The following is an 18,275-nucleotide window of genomic DNA, read 5'->3' as shown; positions in this document are numbered from 1 at the left end:
AAAAATTGGCACCTGAATTTAGGAAGAATAAAGGAAAATCATGCAAGATAGGAAACTAAAGGAAAAAGGAACATTATTTTATACTGGTAAGGCAATGTGAATAAAATTACCTCCATATCCGTGTCTCAGATTTTTCTATTTATCATCTCTTTTCAGTGTGGAGGAAATCATTTATGTAAGGATAAATTTAACCTAGTTATATTTTTTAATTTGAAAACAAACTTTTAGTAGATGAATATCAAAGATATCTTTGAAATGTTTGTCTAAAAGAGTAATTGACTATTAATGTTATGCTTTCTTACTACCATAGAAAGGAATAACTTCTATTTAAAAAAATTATAATCCCAGTATCTGTGCTTTTCAAATTATTCTCATAAAAGCTTTTATCCTGTATAGTTGGTTGATCGTGTTTTTGATGAAAGCCTCAACTTTCGAAAGATTCCTCCATTAGTTCATTCTAAAACATCAGACGGAAACAGCTGTCAGTCTAGTGATCCAAGACCTCAAACAGCAGAGCCACACGATCACTTAACAATTACAAGACGGAGAACCTGGAGTAGGGATGAAGTAAGTAAAATTTAACAAATAGCAAAAGCAGCATGTCTCAATGGTGGGAAAAGGATGAACTGCTCAATAAATGAGTGAGAAAAGGGACAGTGCTGAAAACTGTCTTTTTCAGTTTGGAGGAAGCTTGATATTTACTGATTACACAAATAATGAAGCTCCAGATGATCTAGTTCCTACATGACAGAAGCAAAACTTGAAAACTTTTAGTCAGAAATATTCTTTAACAGTGTAGTAGGGGGGCCGGGTGGTGGAACTAGAGGTAAGGAGCCTGCCTGCACTAGCCTTGGACAGACCGCGGTTCGATCCCCCGGCGTCCCATATGGTCCCCCAAGCCAGGAGTAACCCCTGAGCGTCATCAGGTGTGGCCCAAAAATCAAAAAAAAACAAAACAAAACAAAACAAAACAAAACAAAAAAGTGTAGTAGGGCATGATTTTTTTAAAAAGACAAAATAATTTATTTGAAGAAGACTAAAAGCAGACCCTAAGCTTCTGTTTTAAAATAAAAGATTGTTAGGGACCAGAGAGACATAGAAGATAAGATACTTGATTTGCACATTGACCTAAGTTCAATCCTTGGTACCATATATGATCCTTTGAGACTGCCAGGAGTGATCCTTGATACCTTTACAGTAGCAAACTGAATCTTTACAAAGTGCTATCTTTGTAATAACAATGTCGACAGTAACAAAACTTGAAAATGAACTATATCATTTTTAGAAGTGTTAAGTTTATATCAGAAGTATTATGCTCATAAATTGAACCAAATACAATCAAAATTGTTTATAGCAATATGCCATCTAAAGATTAATTTTATTTTAATGAAAGTGATAATTTTCAGAAGATTATGTGTAATACTTCATTCTACATATTTTTCTAATTTTGAAAGATATATATTTAGAACAGAAATAAATATTAAAAATGATATTTTTTAAAAGTAAGAAGCCCAGGGATGGAATTCAGTATGTTTTCCATACTGTTATCAGAAGACATAAAAATGGGTTGGCTACTTTTCAGTACAAAGAACTAAGCATTTATCACACAAATTAACTGATAGTGCCCAGCTATAAGTGCAGATTGAACTTCAGTCTGTACTATTTCTCTCACATTGCTTATACTGTGAGTTTAGTAGTACTTAGTCTTTTGTGATTATATAAGGAACAAAATATCAGGTGTTTGTTCAAGTCTGCTAATAACCACTTAGTTACATGGCTGAAGTCAAAGGCAAGTATCTTCCTCCTGTGGTAGCAGAGGCAGATAAAGAATTTTCTGTCAGTTGTCTGTGTTTTGGTTTAGAAGTAGCTTAATTCTTATTTTATTAATAAAGAAGTGTGTTTAAAAGTAGACAAATTTTATGGGGCCAGAGAGATAGCATGGAGATAAGGCATTTGCCTTTTAAGCAGAAGGTCGTCAGTTTGAATCCGGCTTCCCATATGGTCCCCCATACCTGCCAGGAGCAATTTCTGAGCATGGAGCCAGGAGTTTCCCCTGAACACTGCTGGGTGTGACCAAAAACCACGCACACACACACACACACACACACACACACACACACACACAAAAGGCAAAATAAAAGTAGACAAATTTTGGAACAAATCTAGGACATAAATGAATTTATTCACAAGAAAAAAAAAAGGAAAGTGATTGAGGGATAGGAAGATAATTCAGAGGACTGGCCTATATGCTTTGCTTTGCATGCATGATGATCTGATTCTACTTTGCATGCATGATGATCTGATTCTACTTCTGGCATTGCATAGTCTCCCAGCATTGCTGAAATCACTCAGAAGCACCCAAAGCAAACATCAAAAGCACTCAGGGAGTGTACCTGAAAAAAGAAAGAAAAAACTGGTTGACATTAGACCAGTAGTATACGTCATACTTATATTCATGGTTAATGGGCCCGAAGTGATAGTACAATGGATGGGGCACTTTGAGTTGCACGTTGCCAATCCAGATAGGATCCCTGAGCACTGCCAGGTGTGGTCCTATAGCCCCCAAATTATGCTAATTTATGCATCTCAGAGACCAATATAGATTAATTTCACATTATAAATTATCAATGATAAATCAAGGGAATAAATGTATTGAAAATTAGATGAATTTTGGAAAAGTTCAAGGACATAATGAGTTTATTCACAGAAAAACGATTGTTTTAAATTGTACTATGTAAAGAGATAATTGAAGAACAATGGTGGTACTTGTATAGAATTAGGAGATGGGTGGAAGAATATAGAAAGTACTTGACTATAGGTTGGCATTTCTGGATCTCTAACATTAACGAAGAGGAGCTAAACATTATTATATGTTTTTAGATGTTTACATTAGTACTGAGTAGGAAGTGCTTTTCACCAGAGATGAAAGCTTGAAGTTAGCTCATAATTTTAATTGCAACTTACTAGATGATTTTACAGCACACTTCATCTGTTCTGGCCTAATAGTTGTCAGTAATGGGACCATTTATTTAATTTGGTCTATACTTATTCCACACTGAGTTGTGGGACTATAAATTCCTCTAAATGCAGTAAAACTACATGGACAAAATTTATATTTCTGCAAAGAATTGGAAAATCTATATTTATCCACAATTTGTAATAGGCATTTTTTTAATATCTGTTCACTGAGTTGTACTTTTGGGATATAGAAAAGAGATACACTAGGCCAGAGCAGTAGTAGAGCAGATAGAGTCCTGGCCTTGCACACAGCTGATCAGGGTTCAATCTAAGTGCAAGCAGTTAGAGCCAAGAATATGTCTTAGTACTGCCAGGTGGGTCCAAAAACCAAAGAGAAAAAACAGAAACAAAAACAAGAAGAGAGATGTACTTTTCCCTGCTTTAAACTATCCTTCCATTCCTAGCTTAATATATATCATCTATTCTTATTTGTAATCTTTTTTCAAGACTTGTGAAATAAAACTGTTACTAATCCTTTCATTACCTTTATGTTACTAATTATATTCTAAATGATCCTTTAACCTTTAACAACCTTATCATTTTCAAATTCTCGTTTCCCTTGATGCCATCCTATTTTATGACACTTGTTTTCTTTTAGAAATTTACTGTATTACATCTTGAAATGTAGCACTTAATTGCATCTTATAAATATTTTATAGTAGCTCTAGTGTATAGTCTATCCTATTAGTGTATTTTGGGGATCACAAACTTCCCAGTTTTTTATCTAGTATTCCCTATTAGTCTTTTAGCATATTATTCAAGATTACATATTAATTTCTAAGGATTTCAGTAACTGTTTTGAAAGTATAAGAAGCAGAAAAACAGATGTGGTGCCTATTAGGAGTGAAAGGATATAAAGGATATAAATAAACGATTCTACTGTATTTTCCATTATTTTAACCCTTGGTAAACTGTATCTTGCAAGTCTAATTGCAACTTGCCACCTAATTTTGTAGTAAGGTTTATTACAAAAAAGCCTTATTTATCTTTGTGTGTGTGTGTGTGTGTGTGTGTGTGTGTGTGTGTGTGCGTGCGTGCGTGCACGATTTCACTGTAATAAGGATATTGAGTGTTGACCGTTGTTACAGAGACCATAGGGTTAATTTGTTCAGATGTTTAAGCTGGAATAATTTTAAACACATCTAAACATTTTTCAAGAAAATTACTTAAATTTACTTGAAATTTTTATTTACTAATTTGGTTAGAATAAGCATTTTAATCTTTCTTTCATATCTGGTAAAATAATAGATAATATACTTAATGGTAATAAATTATTTTTCATTTTATGATAGTTTAAATTGAAGATTTGAAGATAGATCATGATAATAACTGAAATACTTTGTTTTCTAGAAGTAATATGACAAAAATAGTACAGAAACTTATAGTGGAACTCCTTTATCAATATATCTTATTTAGTTTCAGATTACTCTAATGATCTTACTATTAAAATAGCATAACTACCAAGTTTTCTCAAATGTGGTGACTTGTAATTGATATTTTGATAGTTATACAATACAGTGGTAATGTAATATGCTCTTTTCTCTAAATATTTTAGGTCATGGGAGATAATCTATTGCTCTCATCAGTCTTTCAGTTCTCTAAGAAGATAAGACAGTCTATAGATAAAACAGCTGGAAAGATCAGGTACCATTTTGCTATTCAAATCTCATTGCTTATATTATTAACAGTTTTCTGTTCTTTTTTTAAGATTAAAGAGTATGAAGCAGAAAGATTAACAAATATTCTAGGGGCTGGAGTGGTAGCACAGCAGTAGGGCTTTTGCCTTGCATGCAGTTGACACAGAACGGACACAGGTTCAATCCACAGCATCCCACATGGTTCCCCCAGCCAGGAATGATTTCTGAGTGCAGAGCCAGGAGCAACCCATGAGTGCCACAGGGTGTGGCCCAAAAAACAAACAAAAAATATTCTAGATATTAGACCCTTTATATATGGGTTAATATCCATAACCACTTATTAACTTTTTAATAGCAGAAAGTTTTTCTTTGATAAAATTATGCTTATTTTAAGTTAGTAGACTGACGTCTTTTTTAAGACCCCCAACTCACTTCTAGTTTCATTTTCATCAACTGTAAGAACCCAGGACCAGATTCTTAGAACCAGGATCTTAGAACACATCTGGGAGTAAGCCCAAAAACCACTGAGTTTGTTCAAAACCCAGAAAAAGTATTTAAGTCAGAAATTTTAGACTTTATTCCCCTGAAAGAGTATTTCTATCAATATTTTAAAATTATTTCTTTCATTAATAATAATCCTTCCTCTAATGTCCTATTTATGAACATAAGTTCAATAGACTTAAATTTTTGTTTTTAAATGTGCAATTTTATGGGGCCGGAGAGATAGCATGGAGGTAAGGCATTTGCCTTTCATGCAGGAGGTCATCGGTTCGAATCCCGGCGCCCCATATGGTCCCCCGTGCCTGCCAGGAGCAATTTCTGAGCCTGGAGCCAGGAATAACCCCTGAGCACTGCCGGGTGTGACCCAAAAACCACAAAAAAAAATGTGCAATTTTATAATATTTCTTGAGATAAAAGTGTGCAAACTGATAACTCCACAATGCCACATCTAAGAATCTGTCCTACAGAATTAGGGATCCAAATGTATTAACATATATCTAATTATATATACATTAAATATTATTTATATGTTCTGACCTTCTTGCATCAAAAATTAAATATTTTATATCTAAATAATTATTAGGCTATGTAGAAGCTCTTTTCTTTTTTATTTTTTTGAAATTTTGACAATTTTCCTACGATAAAAACTGTGCCAAATAACATTCCCACAAAAATGAAAAAGGTTCATTTTTTAACCAATTTTCTCTTCCATCCAATAAAATACATTGTTTTGTCCTTCTGATATAAATCATACTCACTGGCATGAGGATGATATTTCATTGTTATTTGGTGGGGTTATTTTTATTTTTGTTTGTTTGTTTTAAATATTTTTTCTATTTAAGGAAAATGGTTACAAACATGTTCATAATTGGGTTTCAGCCATAAAATGCACACCCCCCTTCACCAGTGCAACTTTCCCACCACCATTGCCCCCCATTTTTCCTACCCCCATTGCCTGCTTGTCTTCAAGATAGGCATTGTATTTCACTATCATTGTCATGGTAGCTGCTAGTGTAATTACTTCTATAATTGCATTTACTTCTTGTAATTAGCTTGTTAGCATGAGCTGGTTCTTTCAACCCTCATTTCTATTGTCTCTGGGTGTTATTATTGTACTGTCTTATTTTTCTTAAATCTCACATTTGAGAGAGACTATTCTGTGCTTAACTCTTTCCCTCTGACTTATTTTACTCAACATAATAGTCTCCAAATCCATTTCATATAAGCATATTTCATGACTTCATTTCTTCTAACAGCTGACTTCATTTCTTCTAACAGCTGCATAATATTTCATTGTATAGATGTACCACAATTTCTTTAGCCACTCATCTGTTGTTGGGCATCCGGGTTGTTTCAAGATTCTGGCTATTGAAAATAGTGCTGTTATGAACATTGTAGTGCAGAGGGCATTATTATATTATGTTTTGTGGTCCTAGGGTATGTCCCTAGGCGTGGTATTGCTGGATCATAGGAATTTAAAGTTCAGTTATTTAAGGAATATCCATATTGTTTTCCAAAAAGGCAGGTATAGACAGCATTCCCACCAGCAGTCAATGAGAGTTCCTTTCTCCCCACATCCACACCAGCACTGATTGTTTTTGTTCTTTGTAATGTGTCTCTGTGGTGTGAGATGATATCTCATTGACGTTTTGATTTGTATCTCCCTGATAATTAGTGATGTGGAACATTTTTTATATGCCTTAAGGCCATTTGTATTTTATCTTTGAGGAAATGCCTGTTCATTTCTTTTCTCCATTTTTTGATGTGGTTACAAGTATTTTTCTTGTTAAGTTCTGTCAGTATCTTGTATATTTTATATATTAAACCCTTATCTGGTGAGTGTGTGTAAATAGTTTCTCCCATTCCTCGGGTGAAGTTTTTACCCTAGTCACTGTTCATTTTGAATTGCAGACACTTCTCAGTTTAATTTAATTCCAGTTGTTTATCTCTGCTTCTACTTGTTTGGACAGTGGTGTTTTTTTCTTAAAGATGACTTTAATTTCAATGTCATTGAGTGTTTTGCCTACATTTTCTTCTATATGCTTTTTGTTTTGGGTCTGCTATCAAGGTCTTTCATCCACTTTGATTTGACTTTTGTTTAAGGTGTTAAATAAAGGTCCAAGGTTTTTTGTTATTTTGTTTTTTTTTTGTTTGTTTTGTGGGTTTTTTCTATATGTGGCTGACCAGTTGTCCCAACACACCTTGAAGAGGCTTTCCTTGCTCCCTTTTGTGTTTCTTGCCTCTCTGTCAAAGTTTAATGATTGGGGAACATTCTCTGAATATTATAGTCTATTCCATTGGCCTGAGAGTCTGTCTTTATTCTACTACCATGCTGTTTAATGATTACTGCTTTCTGGTACAATTTAAAGTTGGGGAAAGTGATGCCTCTCATATTCTTTTTCCTCAGCATTGCTTTAGCGATTCTTGGCGTTTATTATCCCAGATGAATTTCAGGAGTGTTTGATCCACTTCTTTGAAGATAGTCATGGGTATCCTTAGAGGGATGCATTAAATCTCTACATTGCTTTGGCGAGTATTACTATTTTAATGATGTTAGTCCTCCCAATTCATGAGCAGGGTATATGTCTCCATTTCCTTGTGTCCTCTTTTATCTCTTGAAGCAATGTTTTATAAGGTTTTTTTTTATAGATCCTTCATTTCTTTAGTTAAGCTGACTTCAAGTATTTGAATTTCTGTGATGTTATTATGTGGATTGTTTTTTATGTCTGTTTTTTCTCTATCATTATTGGAGTATAAGAAGGCCATTGATATTTGTGCATTAATTTTGTAGCCTACCACTTTGCTATATGAATCTATTTCTAGGAGCTTTTTGGAAGCATCTTTAGGATTTTTTAAGTATAGTATCATGTCATTGGCAAACAGTGAGTCCTTGACTTCTTCCTTTCCTATCTGGATGCCTTTGATATCTTTTTCTTGCCTAATTGCTCTTGCTAAGTACTTCTAGTACTATATTGAATAGGAACAGGGAGAGGGTACAGCCTTGCCTTGTGCCAGATCTTAAGGGAAAGTCTTTAGTTTCTCCCTGTGAGTATAATACCTGCAATGGGCTTGTGATGAATATTCTTGACTATATTAAGAAAAGTTTCTTCCATTCCCATCTTGTTGAGAGTTTTTATCATCAATGGGTATTGGGCCTTATCAAATGCTTTCTCTGCATTTATTAATAGGACCATATGGTTTTTAATTTTCCTTTTGTTGATATGGTTTATTATGTTGATTGACTTGCTTATGTTGAACCACCCTTGCATATCTGGAATGAATCCTGCTTGGTCATGGTGTATGACTTTCTTGATGAAGTATTTGATCCTAAGCACTAGGATTTTGTTAAGGATCTTTGTATCCATGTTCATCAGGGATAATGTTTCTCTTTCTTGGTGCTATCTCTATATGCTTTTGGATCAGGGTGATGTTAGCTACATAAAAAGTATTTGGGATTGTTTCTGTTTCTTCTGTATTCTAGAAAAGCCTGAAAAGTATAAGCAGTAGGTCTTCTTAGAAGGTTTTAAAGAATTTGTTAGTGAATCCATTAGGACCTAGGCTTTTGTCTTGGGGAAGACTTTTGATTATCATTTTAATTTCCTCATTAGCAATGATGGGTCTGTTCAGATATGCTAGATCATCGTGGTTCAACCTTGATAGGTTATAAGACTCCAAGAATTAATTTATTTCTTCGAAGTTACCATTTTTTTGTGGCATAGAGTTTCTCAAAGTAGTTTCTGATTACTCTTTGAATTTTTCTAGTATCTCTAGTAATCTGCTGTTTTCATTTCTGATTCAGTTGATTAAGTTTCTTTCTCTTTTTTTCTTTTTGAGTGTTGCTAGTGCTTTATTGATGTGTTTATTTTTTCAAAGAACCAACTCTTGCTTTCACTGATCTTTTGGATTAGTTTTTAGAATTCCCAATCAGTGATTTCTCCTTTAAGCTTTAACATTTCCTTATATCTCCCTATTTGAAGATTTTTTGGTTCATTTTGTTCATTTTGGTTCATTTTGTTAACTTTCCAGTTTTGTAAGCTGTAACATTAAGTTATTTATGTAGGCCCTTCATTCCTTCCTGATGGAGGCTTTGAAAGCTATAAATCTTCCTCTTTTTTTCTTTTGAATATTTTTTTTATTGTGACTGAAGTTCATTACACAGAATTATTTACAGTACATAGTGATAATGAATGAAGGGCTTTCCCACCACCAATGTTATCCTCCCGCCACTCCTGTTCCCAGTTTGTCTCCCACAGATTCCTCCCTTTACCCCCAGAATCCTAGTGTAACTGGTCTCCATCTTACAGCTTGTTATAGGTTGGGTATCTATTCTGTTTGATGTTCCAGTCTGGTCATTTTTATTTACACTAGTTGTTCATATGACTGGTCCTGGTATCATTCTTCCCCCCCCCCTCAATTTATGAGGCTGAATGATTCAAGTTATGCTATTCTATTGGAGATAAAAAGGTTAAGGAAAAGAGAAGAAAAAACTTGGTATCAACTACTAAAATAGAAAAAAAAAACTCCGAATAATATCCACAAAAGTGAATAAGAAAGAAAAAAGTGGAAGAAAAAAGAGAAGTGGGATAATATCAAAAAAACAAACAAAAAAATAAAGCAAAACAAAACCAGAAAAAGTGGTGCAGTGGCAGGGCTTGGTGTTACCCCACCATTTTTTTTTATAGGCACAGTAAGTATTGGGGAAGGAAGGAAATTTCCGTGGCCTAAGAGATTCAGGGTTTCTCCACTCTTGAAGCATATTGTCGTGGGAACAACCACTGGCTCCATACCTTCTCATTGCCATATCCCAGGGTATGTTTTTTGTTTGTTTGTTTGTTTGTTTTTTTGGTGGTGTCAGGAACCTTTCCTTTAGGTTGTGTATGAGAAAATAAGGCCACTGTAGCAAGCAATCTTGGTATTTGCGCAGGTCCTAGGACAAGGCCTAGGATAGAGTCTTTAAGGTTCTAGAGGTACTGTTCCAACATTGTTGATGTGTTCCTTTTTTTGTATCATGTGCTCCATGTTTTTGCTCATTTCCTAAGCTGAAGTCTAGGAAATTGTGGTTCTAAAGGTTCTGCTCAGTCTCTGTTGTCAGAATTGGGTCTCTGCACTAAGAAATCTTGATTTTTGTAGGAGACCTGGGCTATAGCTTAGGATAGGGTTTTTTTTAATGGTCTCAAGGTATGTTCTGCCCAGTCACGGTTGTCAAAGTCAGTTTTCTGTAGTTAGCACTCTTATTTTTAATAGTTCAAAGGACGATACATCTTCTGATTTCCACTTAGTGTTAGGTGATGCGATAGGACCTCCTGGTCTTAGGTCAAGTTGTCATTTCCTCGCTGTCCTCGTTGTCATATTAACACTGGCACAAGTATATTTCCCAATGGAGCTTAGTTCCTGGTGTTGTTGCAGGGGGTAAATCTTCCTCTTGGTACAGCTTTTGCTGTGTTCCACAGATTCTGGTAATTTGTATCTTCATTCTCATTTGTTTCCAGGAATCTTGATTTCCTCTTCAATTTCATTTCTGACCATTGGTTGTTCAGTAGTGAGCTGTTTAATTTCCAGATGTTGGATTTTTTTCTCTATGTGTGCTTGTTATTCACTTCTAATTTCAGTGCATTGTGGTCTGTTAAGGTAGTCTCTACAATTTCTTTCCTCTCAATTATTATGAAGGTATGTTTTATGAGCCAACATGTGGTCTGTCCTGGAGAATGATCTATATGCTTTGGAGAAGAATATGTATCCAGTTTTCTGGGGGTGGAGAGCTCTATTTTTATCTAGTAGGCCAATTTCTTCCATTGCTCCTTTCAGTGCTAGTATATTCTTACTAGGTTTCAACCTGGTTGACCTATCAAGTAGTGACAATGCAGGGTTTAAATCTTCCACTACTATTGTGTTGTTATTGATATTTCCTTCAACCTTTTCAGTACATTTTAAAAAGATTTTGCTGGACCCCCATTGGGTGTGTATATGTTTGGGAGTATGATTTCTTCCTGTTGTACATACCCTTATAACTTTTTTAAGTCTATGTCATCTGAAATTAGCATGGCTACTCCAGCCTTTGTAAGGGAGTTGTTTGCTTGAATAATTGTTGCTTTAAACTTTGAGTTTGCATCTGTGTTTATTTTGGCTATACATATGTTTCTTGTAGGCAGAAAAATGTTGGATTCAGCTTTTTTTATTCATTTTGTCACTCTGTCTCTTAACAGGTGCATTTAATCCATTGATGTTGAGAGAGATGATTGTCATGGGATTTAGTATCATATTTTGGTAATAGTTTGGTATGTCTTATGGTCTGTCTTTTCTGCTTAGAGTAGAAAACAATAAAGTGGAAATCCAAAAAAAATCAAAAGATCAATGAAAGCATAAGTTGGTTCTTTGAAATTAAACAAGATTGATAAACCACTGGCAAAACTCACAGAGAGAGAAAATTGATAAACCGGACTAGAAATGAAAGGGGGAGATCACTACAGATATTGCAGAGATTCAAAGAGTAATCAGAGGCTACTTTGAGAAACTCTATGCCATGAAACATGAAAACCTGCAAAAAATGGACAAATTCTTGGATTCCTATAACCTCCCACGGTTGAATCAGGATGATGTAGCATATCTAAACACCCCATCACTATTGAGGAAATTAAAATGGTAATCAAATATCTTCCCCAAAACAAAAGCCCAGGCCCAAATGTATTCACTAATGAATTCTTTCAAATCTTTCAAGAGGAACTACTACCAGTCCTTGTCAGGCACTTTCATGAAATTGAAGAAACGGGAACACTTCCAAATAGTGTTTATGAAGCCAGCATCACCTTGATACCAAAACCAGACAGAGATGCTGCCAATAAAAAATTACAGACCTGGGGCCGGGAAGGTGGCGCTAGAGGTAAGGTGTCTGCCTTGCAAGCGCTAGTGTCGAATGGACCCAGTTCGATCCCCCGGCGTCCCATATGGTCCCCCCAAGCCAGGGGCGATTTCCGAGCACATAGCCAGGAGTAACCCCTGAGCCTCAAACGGGTGTGGCCCAAAAACCAAAAAAAAAAAAAATTAGAAACCAATATATCCCTGATGAACACAGATGCAAAGATCCTCAACAAAATTCTGACAAACAGGATCCAAAGCCTCATCAAGGAGGTCATTACCACAATCAAGTAGGTTTCATCCCAGGAATGCAAGGATGGTTTAACACATAAATTAATCAACATAATACACAACATCAACAAGAAAAACAAAAAATCACATGATCATATCAATAGACACAGAGAAAGCATTTGATAAGGTCCAATACCCATTCTTGATAAAAAAAAAAACCTCTCATTAAGAAGGGAATGAAAGGAACTTTTCTCAATATAGTCAAGGCCATCTACCACAAGCCAGTCGCAAATATTATCCTCAATGGAGAAAAACTAAAAGCCTTTCCTCTAAATATTGGTAAAAGATAAGGCTTGCCTCTCTCACCACTCCTATTCAATATAGTACTGGAAGTACTTGCTTTAGTGATTAGGCAAGAAAAAGATATCAAAGGCATCCAGATAGGAAAGGAAGAAGTCAAGCTCTCACTGTTTGCAGATGACAGGATACTCTACTTAGAAAACCCTAAGACTCTACCAAAAAGCTTCTAGAAACAATAGATTCATATAGCAATGTGACAGACTACAAATTAACATGCAAAATGACATCTTATATACCAATAACAATAGAGAAAAATATGGACATTAAAAATCAGTTTTATTCACATTAGTGTAACACAAACTCAAATATTTTAGAGTCAACTTAACTAAATTGGTGACGGACCTATACAAAGAAAACTAGAAAAAGCCTGCTTTAAGAAATAAAAGTGGACACAGGAAATGGAGATACATACCCTGCTCATGGATTGGCAGGATTAACTTTATTAAAATGGCAATACTCCACAAAACATTGTATAGAGTTAATGCAATCTCTTTACAGATACCCATGACATTCTTCAAAGCAGTGGATCAAACACTCATGAAATTTATTTGGAATAATAAATACCCACGAATAACTAAAGCAATCCTTGGGAAAATGAATATGGGAGGCATTACTTTTCTCAATTTTAAATTGTATTACAAAACAGTAATTATTAAAGCAGCTTGGTATTGGAATAAAGAGAGATCCTTAGATCAGTGGAATAGACTTGAATATTCAGAAAATGTAGTCCAGATATACAATCAATTAATTTTTGATAAAGGGGAAAGAAATCCAAAATGGAGCAAGGAAAGCCTCTTCAACAAGTGGTGTTGGCACAACTGGTTAGCCACTTGTAAGAAAGCAAACTCAGACCTCCCCCCTTTCCAGCTAAATACCATGCACAAAGGTAAAATTCAAATGGATTAAAGACCTTGATATCAGGCCTGAAACCATAAGGTATATAGAACGACTCATAGGTAAAACAGTTTATCACATTGTGACTAAAAGCATCTTCAAGGAGGAAACAGCATTCTTCAAACAAGAGGAAGCAGAGATAAACAGATAGGTCTATATTAAGCTGAGAAGCTTCTGCACCTCATAAAAAAATAGTGCCTAGGATAGAAGAGCCACCCACAGAATGAACAAAACTATTCACCCAATCAATAACCATAAGATAAGGGGCTAATATACAAAATAAACAAGAACTTTACAAGAAAAATATCTCACTCCATCAAAAAAATGGAGAGAAGAAATGAACAGACATTTCCTCAAAGAAGAAATACAAATGGCCAAAAGACACATGAAAAAATTTTCACATCACTAATTATCAGGGAGATGCAAATCAAAACAACAATAAAATACCATCTCACGCCACAGAGACTGGTGCACATCACAAAGAACAAGTAGTGCTAGCAGGGTTGGGGAGAGAAAGGAACTCTAATTCACTGCTGAATTAGAATGCTGTCTGTCTAGCCTCTATGGAAAACAATATGGAGATTCCTCCAAAAACTGGAAATTGAGCTCCCATATGATCCAGCTGTACCACTCCTAGAGATATACCCTAGGAACACAGAAATACAATTTAAAAATCCCTTTCACACCTATATTTGTTGTGTGCTATTTATAGTTGCCAGACTCTGGAACCAACCAAGATGCCCTTCAACAGAGGAATGGCTAAAGAAACGGTCGTACATATATATACACAATGGAATATCATGCAGCTGTCAGGAGAGATGAAGTCATGAACTTTTCCTATACATAAACGTACATGGAATTTATTATGCTGAGTGAAATAAGTCAGAGGGAGCAAGTTAGACACAGAAAAGAGTCTTACTCATCTATGGGTCTTTTTTATTAAAGTCATTGTAATAATGCCCAGAGACAATAGAGTTAAGTGCTAGAAAGACTGGCTTATAATATGAATCTCACCACAAAGAGTGGTGAATTCTTTTAGGGAAATAACTACACCAACATGACAATAGAAATAACTAGCATGACAATGTTAATGAATGAGAAGGTAGAATGTGTGTCTCAATATAGGCAGAGGTGGGTGTGGAGAGTAAGGGACATTGGTGGTGGGAAGGTTGCACATGTGAAGGGGGGTTTTCTGTTTATGACTGAAACCCAACTACAATCATGCTTGTAATTATGGTGCTTAAATAAAGATTTTATAAAAGCAAAAAATAATAAGTCCTTATCTGAAAGGATAAAGGTGGTTGGGTTTTTTCGGGTCTACCATCTTTGTTCTCTAAACATGGTGGGGCTCTGCCTTGTTTATCCATAGTCGTGGTTATAATGCCATGTTTTCTATGTCCCGTGCAGGCATTCCTTGACTAGCAGGAGTGCGTGGCCATAGAGTGAAATGCTCCACTGGCTCTTTGTCTTTGACTTGGATTCTTTTTCTCTCATGGTGCTGCTGACATCACTTCTGGTATTAAAAAACCTCTGGGTTCAAAAGACTCTGGGTCTGCCTTTTACAGCCTTGTTGCTCCTGCGCTGTTTTAGCTATTCTTACTTCCCTGTTTGGGCTTCCTTTTCTCACCTGGTTGTTGCCAATGTCACTTCTGGGTCCAAAAGTCCCCGGCAGTACTCAGGGTTTATTCCTCGCTCTGTGCTCAGAAATCACTCCTTGCAGGCTCAGGTAACCATATGGGAGGCCGGGATTCGAATCAACATAGATCCTGGGTCAGCTGCTTGCAAGGCAAATGCCCTACCTCTGTACTATCCCTTCAGCCCTCTTTTCGTTGTTTTTATTTGTTTGCTACACACATAATGCTCAGGGGTCACTTTTGGCTGTATGCTAAGGGATCATAGCTGGTAGGCTTGATAACATTTGTGCTTCTAGGGATTTAACATGGGATTGGCTTTATTTAAGACAAATGCCCTACCCACTGCATCCAAGGCAAATGACCTACCACTATATCTCCAGTCCTAATTTTATTACTGTTTGATTCGAGTTTTCTTAATAATAAGTGACTTTTTCATATGACTTTTGGTCCACTGTATCACTTTGGAGAAGTGTATTTCCATTTCCTCTCACTTCTTGGGTTTTTGTTGCTAAATTTTATGACAGTTCATTATTTCTGATATTAACACTAAGTTACATAAATATTCTCTCATTCAATAGAATATCTTTTATTGTAGAGTTTCTTTTGCTATGTAAAATCTTTCCTTTTTCTATCTAATTCCAACTGTTTGGTTTTTTAATCAATGGAGTCAAATTTATGGGATTCTACCTATATTCACAAAATTTACATATTCTGCTCTAATCTCAATGTCTTTTATCTACTGTATTTCAAATTTTATGTACAATCTACAGTATAAGGTATAGATCCAGTTTCAGTTTTTTCATATACGGTTGCTATCCAGTTTCCAGCATGATTTGTTGTAGAGACTTTCTGTTTTTTCTTACTGCCTCCTGTGTCACAGATTAATTATGCATAAATCTGAGGAATTGAAATATGTTTTCATTGGCCAACTTTATTCCAGTGTCAAATTGGCTTAATTATTACATCTTTGTAGTACACTTAAAGTCCCATTTATTTTTACTCAGAATTGGCTGTTTAGGGATTTTTATAATTTCATGTGAATAAACTATTCTTAGTTTTAGGATGTCATCAAAATTTTAATGGGAACTACATTGTGTCTATATAGTCCTTTGGGTGGAATAGACATTTTGAAAATGTTAGTTCTCAAAAAAAAAAAAAAGAAAAAAAAGAAAGCGTTAATTCCCCCAATCCAGGAAGATAAAATTTTTTTTATTTCCTGGTGACTTTTGTTTTATATAGTAACTTCTTCAAATTTTACAAGTTTATGACTCCCAAGTTTCAGTTCAAAACTGAATTCTTTTGAATTCTTCATCCTGTCAAAGTAGGTGAAGTGAGTCAATAATTAAAATGGTTCACCTCACTATTTTCTGCTCCCTACTCATTCCAGGAGTGACAACATACTGTGTTGGACTTTAATTTTGGACTATGCAAAGATTAGTATAAAATTGATGTTTGAGGTGTTGAAGAGCAGGTAGCAGGCGGGGTGCTTGCTTTGAAAATTTTATGCCATCTTTGTGTGATAATACAGGAGCCTTCAGAACTGTTGGTCATTTAGTTAATTAATGATTGTTATCTCTGTTCTAAATTCTTACGTTTAAATGTTTGTCTGAAACTCAGATATGTATAAGAATTGGTAAAAATTATCTTAGAAAAGAAATGACAAAACACAATGGTCATTAAAGTAAATTTTTGTTTGGTATTTCTGGGCTGTAGTCAGCAATGCTCAGGAGCTACTCCTGGCCTGTTTGTTTGGGATCTCGTTCAAAAAGATTGCAGGAATGTATGATGCTCATAAACCAATCTGGACCTTCTAAATGCAAATCACTTGGTGCTGAAATATCTCTTGGTGCTAAATAATTGTTGTAATCATTTTTATGAACAGGTATTCCTTTTGAAAATATGCAGTTGCGGGGCCGGGCGGTGGCGCTGGAGGTAAGGTGCCTGCCTTGCCTGCGCTAGCCTAGGACGGACCGCGGTTCGATCCCCCGGCATCCCATATGGTCCCCCAAGAAGCCAGGAGCAACTTCTGAGCGCATAGCCAGGAGTAACCCCTGAGCGTCACAGGGTGTGGCCCAAAAACCAAAAAAAAAAAAAAAAAAAAAAAAAAAAGAAAATATGCAGTTGCTTTTTGAGTTGTCATGTATACCTCATATATGTTGGGCCTGTCTACTTCACTGTAATATCTTTTGAAAAAAAAGTAGGGAGTCATAGCAATAGTATTATGGGAGGAGTGTTTGCCTTGCACACAACTGTTCTAATTTGACCCCCTCATCATAGCCAATCCCCACGCTAGTAGTACCCCTGAATGCAGAAATGGGAGTAAGTCCTAAGCATAACCAGGTGTGGCCAAAAAAGGAAGAAAAGCAAAGACATGGGTCATCATGTGAAAAGCTTAATATATAGAAGAGTATATAGGAGCTAATTTATATTTAACTTGGAGAAATGAACCTAGAGAGAAGAAATATAAATATATATGATGAACATGTACGTAATAGCTATTGCATTTGCCATATGTGTGTATATTGCATATGTGATAGTACTTGCATTTTTAATTTTTTTATTTAAAGCATTATGATTAGCAAAGTTATTCATAGTTTGGGTTTTAGACATGCAATGTTTCAGCATCAATCCCACCACCAACGTCCCTCACCATACCTAAACCACCAACCCCCACCCCAGTCTGCCATCCTAACAAGCCCATTTTTTAGGTTTGGTTGCTAGTTTGGGTCTCATTGTTATTGACTCTGTGATTTGGATTTTTAGTTCTGTCCTTTCTTAACACCACCAATGCACCTGTGTCCCATTAATAATATTCCCCATTATTTCAGGTCTATCTTTCTCCTTTTCCACTCATTTTCTTTCCTTCTCATTATACTCTGGAGCCAATAGAGTTCTTGACAACCCCCATTTAAACCATTGCATTCCTTAATACAGTTATTCAAAATACCATATACAACTGATATCCAATATTTATCTTCCTCTGGTTCACTTCATTTAACATAATATCTTCCAGTTTCATCCATTGGCAGAGAATTGCATGTTGGCTTCATTCCTTATGGCTATGTAGTATTCCATTGCATATATGTATCACATCTTCATGACCACTCATCTGTAGTTGAACATCTAGGTTGATTTCAACTTTGAGCTA

At 35.5% G+C, this 18,275-nt stretch overlaps 1 protein-coding gene across 1 annotated transcript in view; it reads left to right on the top strand.

Moving 5' to 3' along the window:
• The window catches only part of CEP170 (centrosomal protein 170), a 140,351-nt gene that overhangs the window by 114,025 nt on the left and 8,051 nt on the right, over positions 1-18,275 (top strand). Inside the window, exons 16-17 of the mRNA XM_049776649.1 lie at positions 397-567; positions 4,574-4,662. Coding sequence (XP_049632606.1) covers positions 397-567; positions 4,574-4,662 — 260 coding nt within the window. The remainder of the gene's footprint in view (positions 1-396; positions 568-4,573; positions 4,663-18,275) is intronic.

Source organism: Suncus etruscus, chromosome 7 (genome assembly GCF_024139225.1).
Source record: "Suncus etruscus isolate mSunEtr1 chromosome 7, mSunEtr1.pri.cur, whole genome shotgun sequence".
Taxonomy (NCBI): Eukaryota; Metazoa; Chordata; class Mammalia; order Eulipotyphla; family Soricidae; genus Suncus; species Suncus etruscus.
The sequence above is the reverse complement of the archived record's forward strand: the minus strand, read 5'-3'. Positions and strand labels throughout refer to the sequence as shown.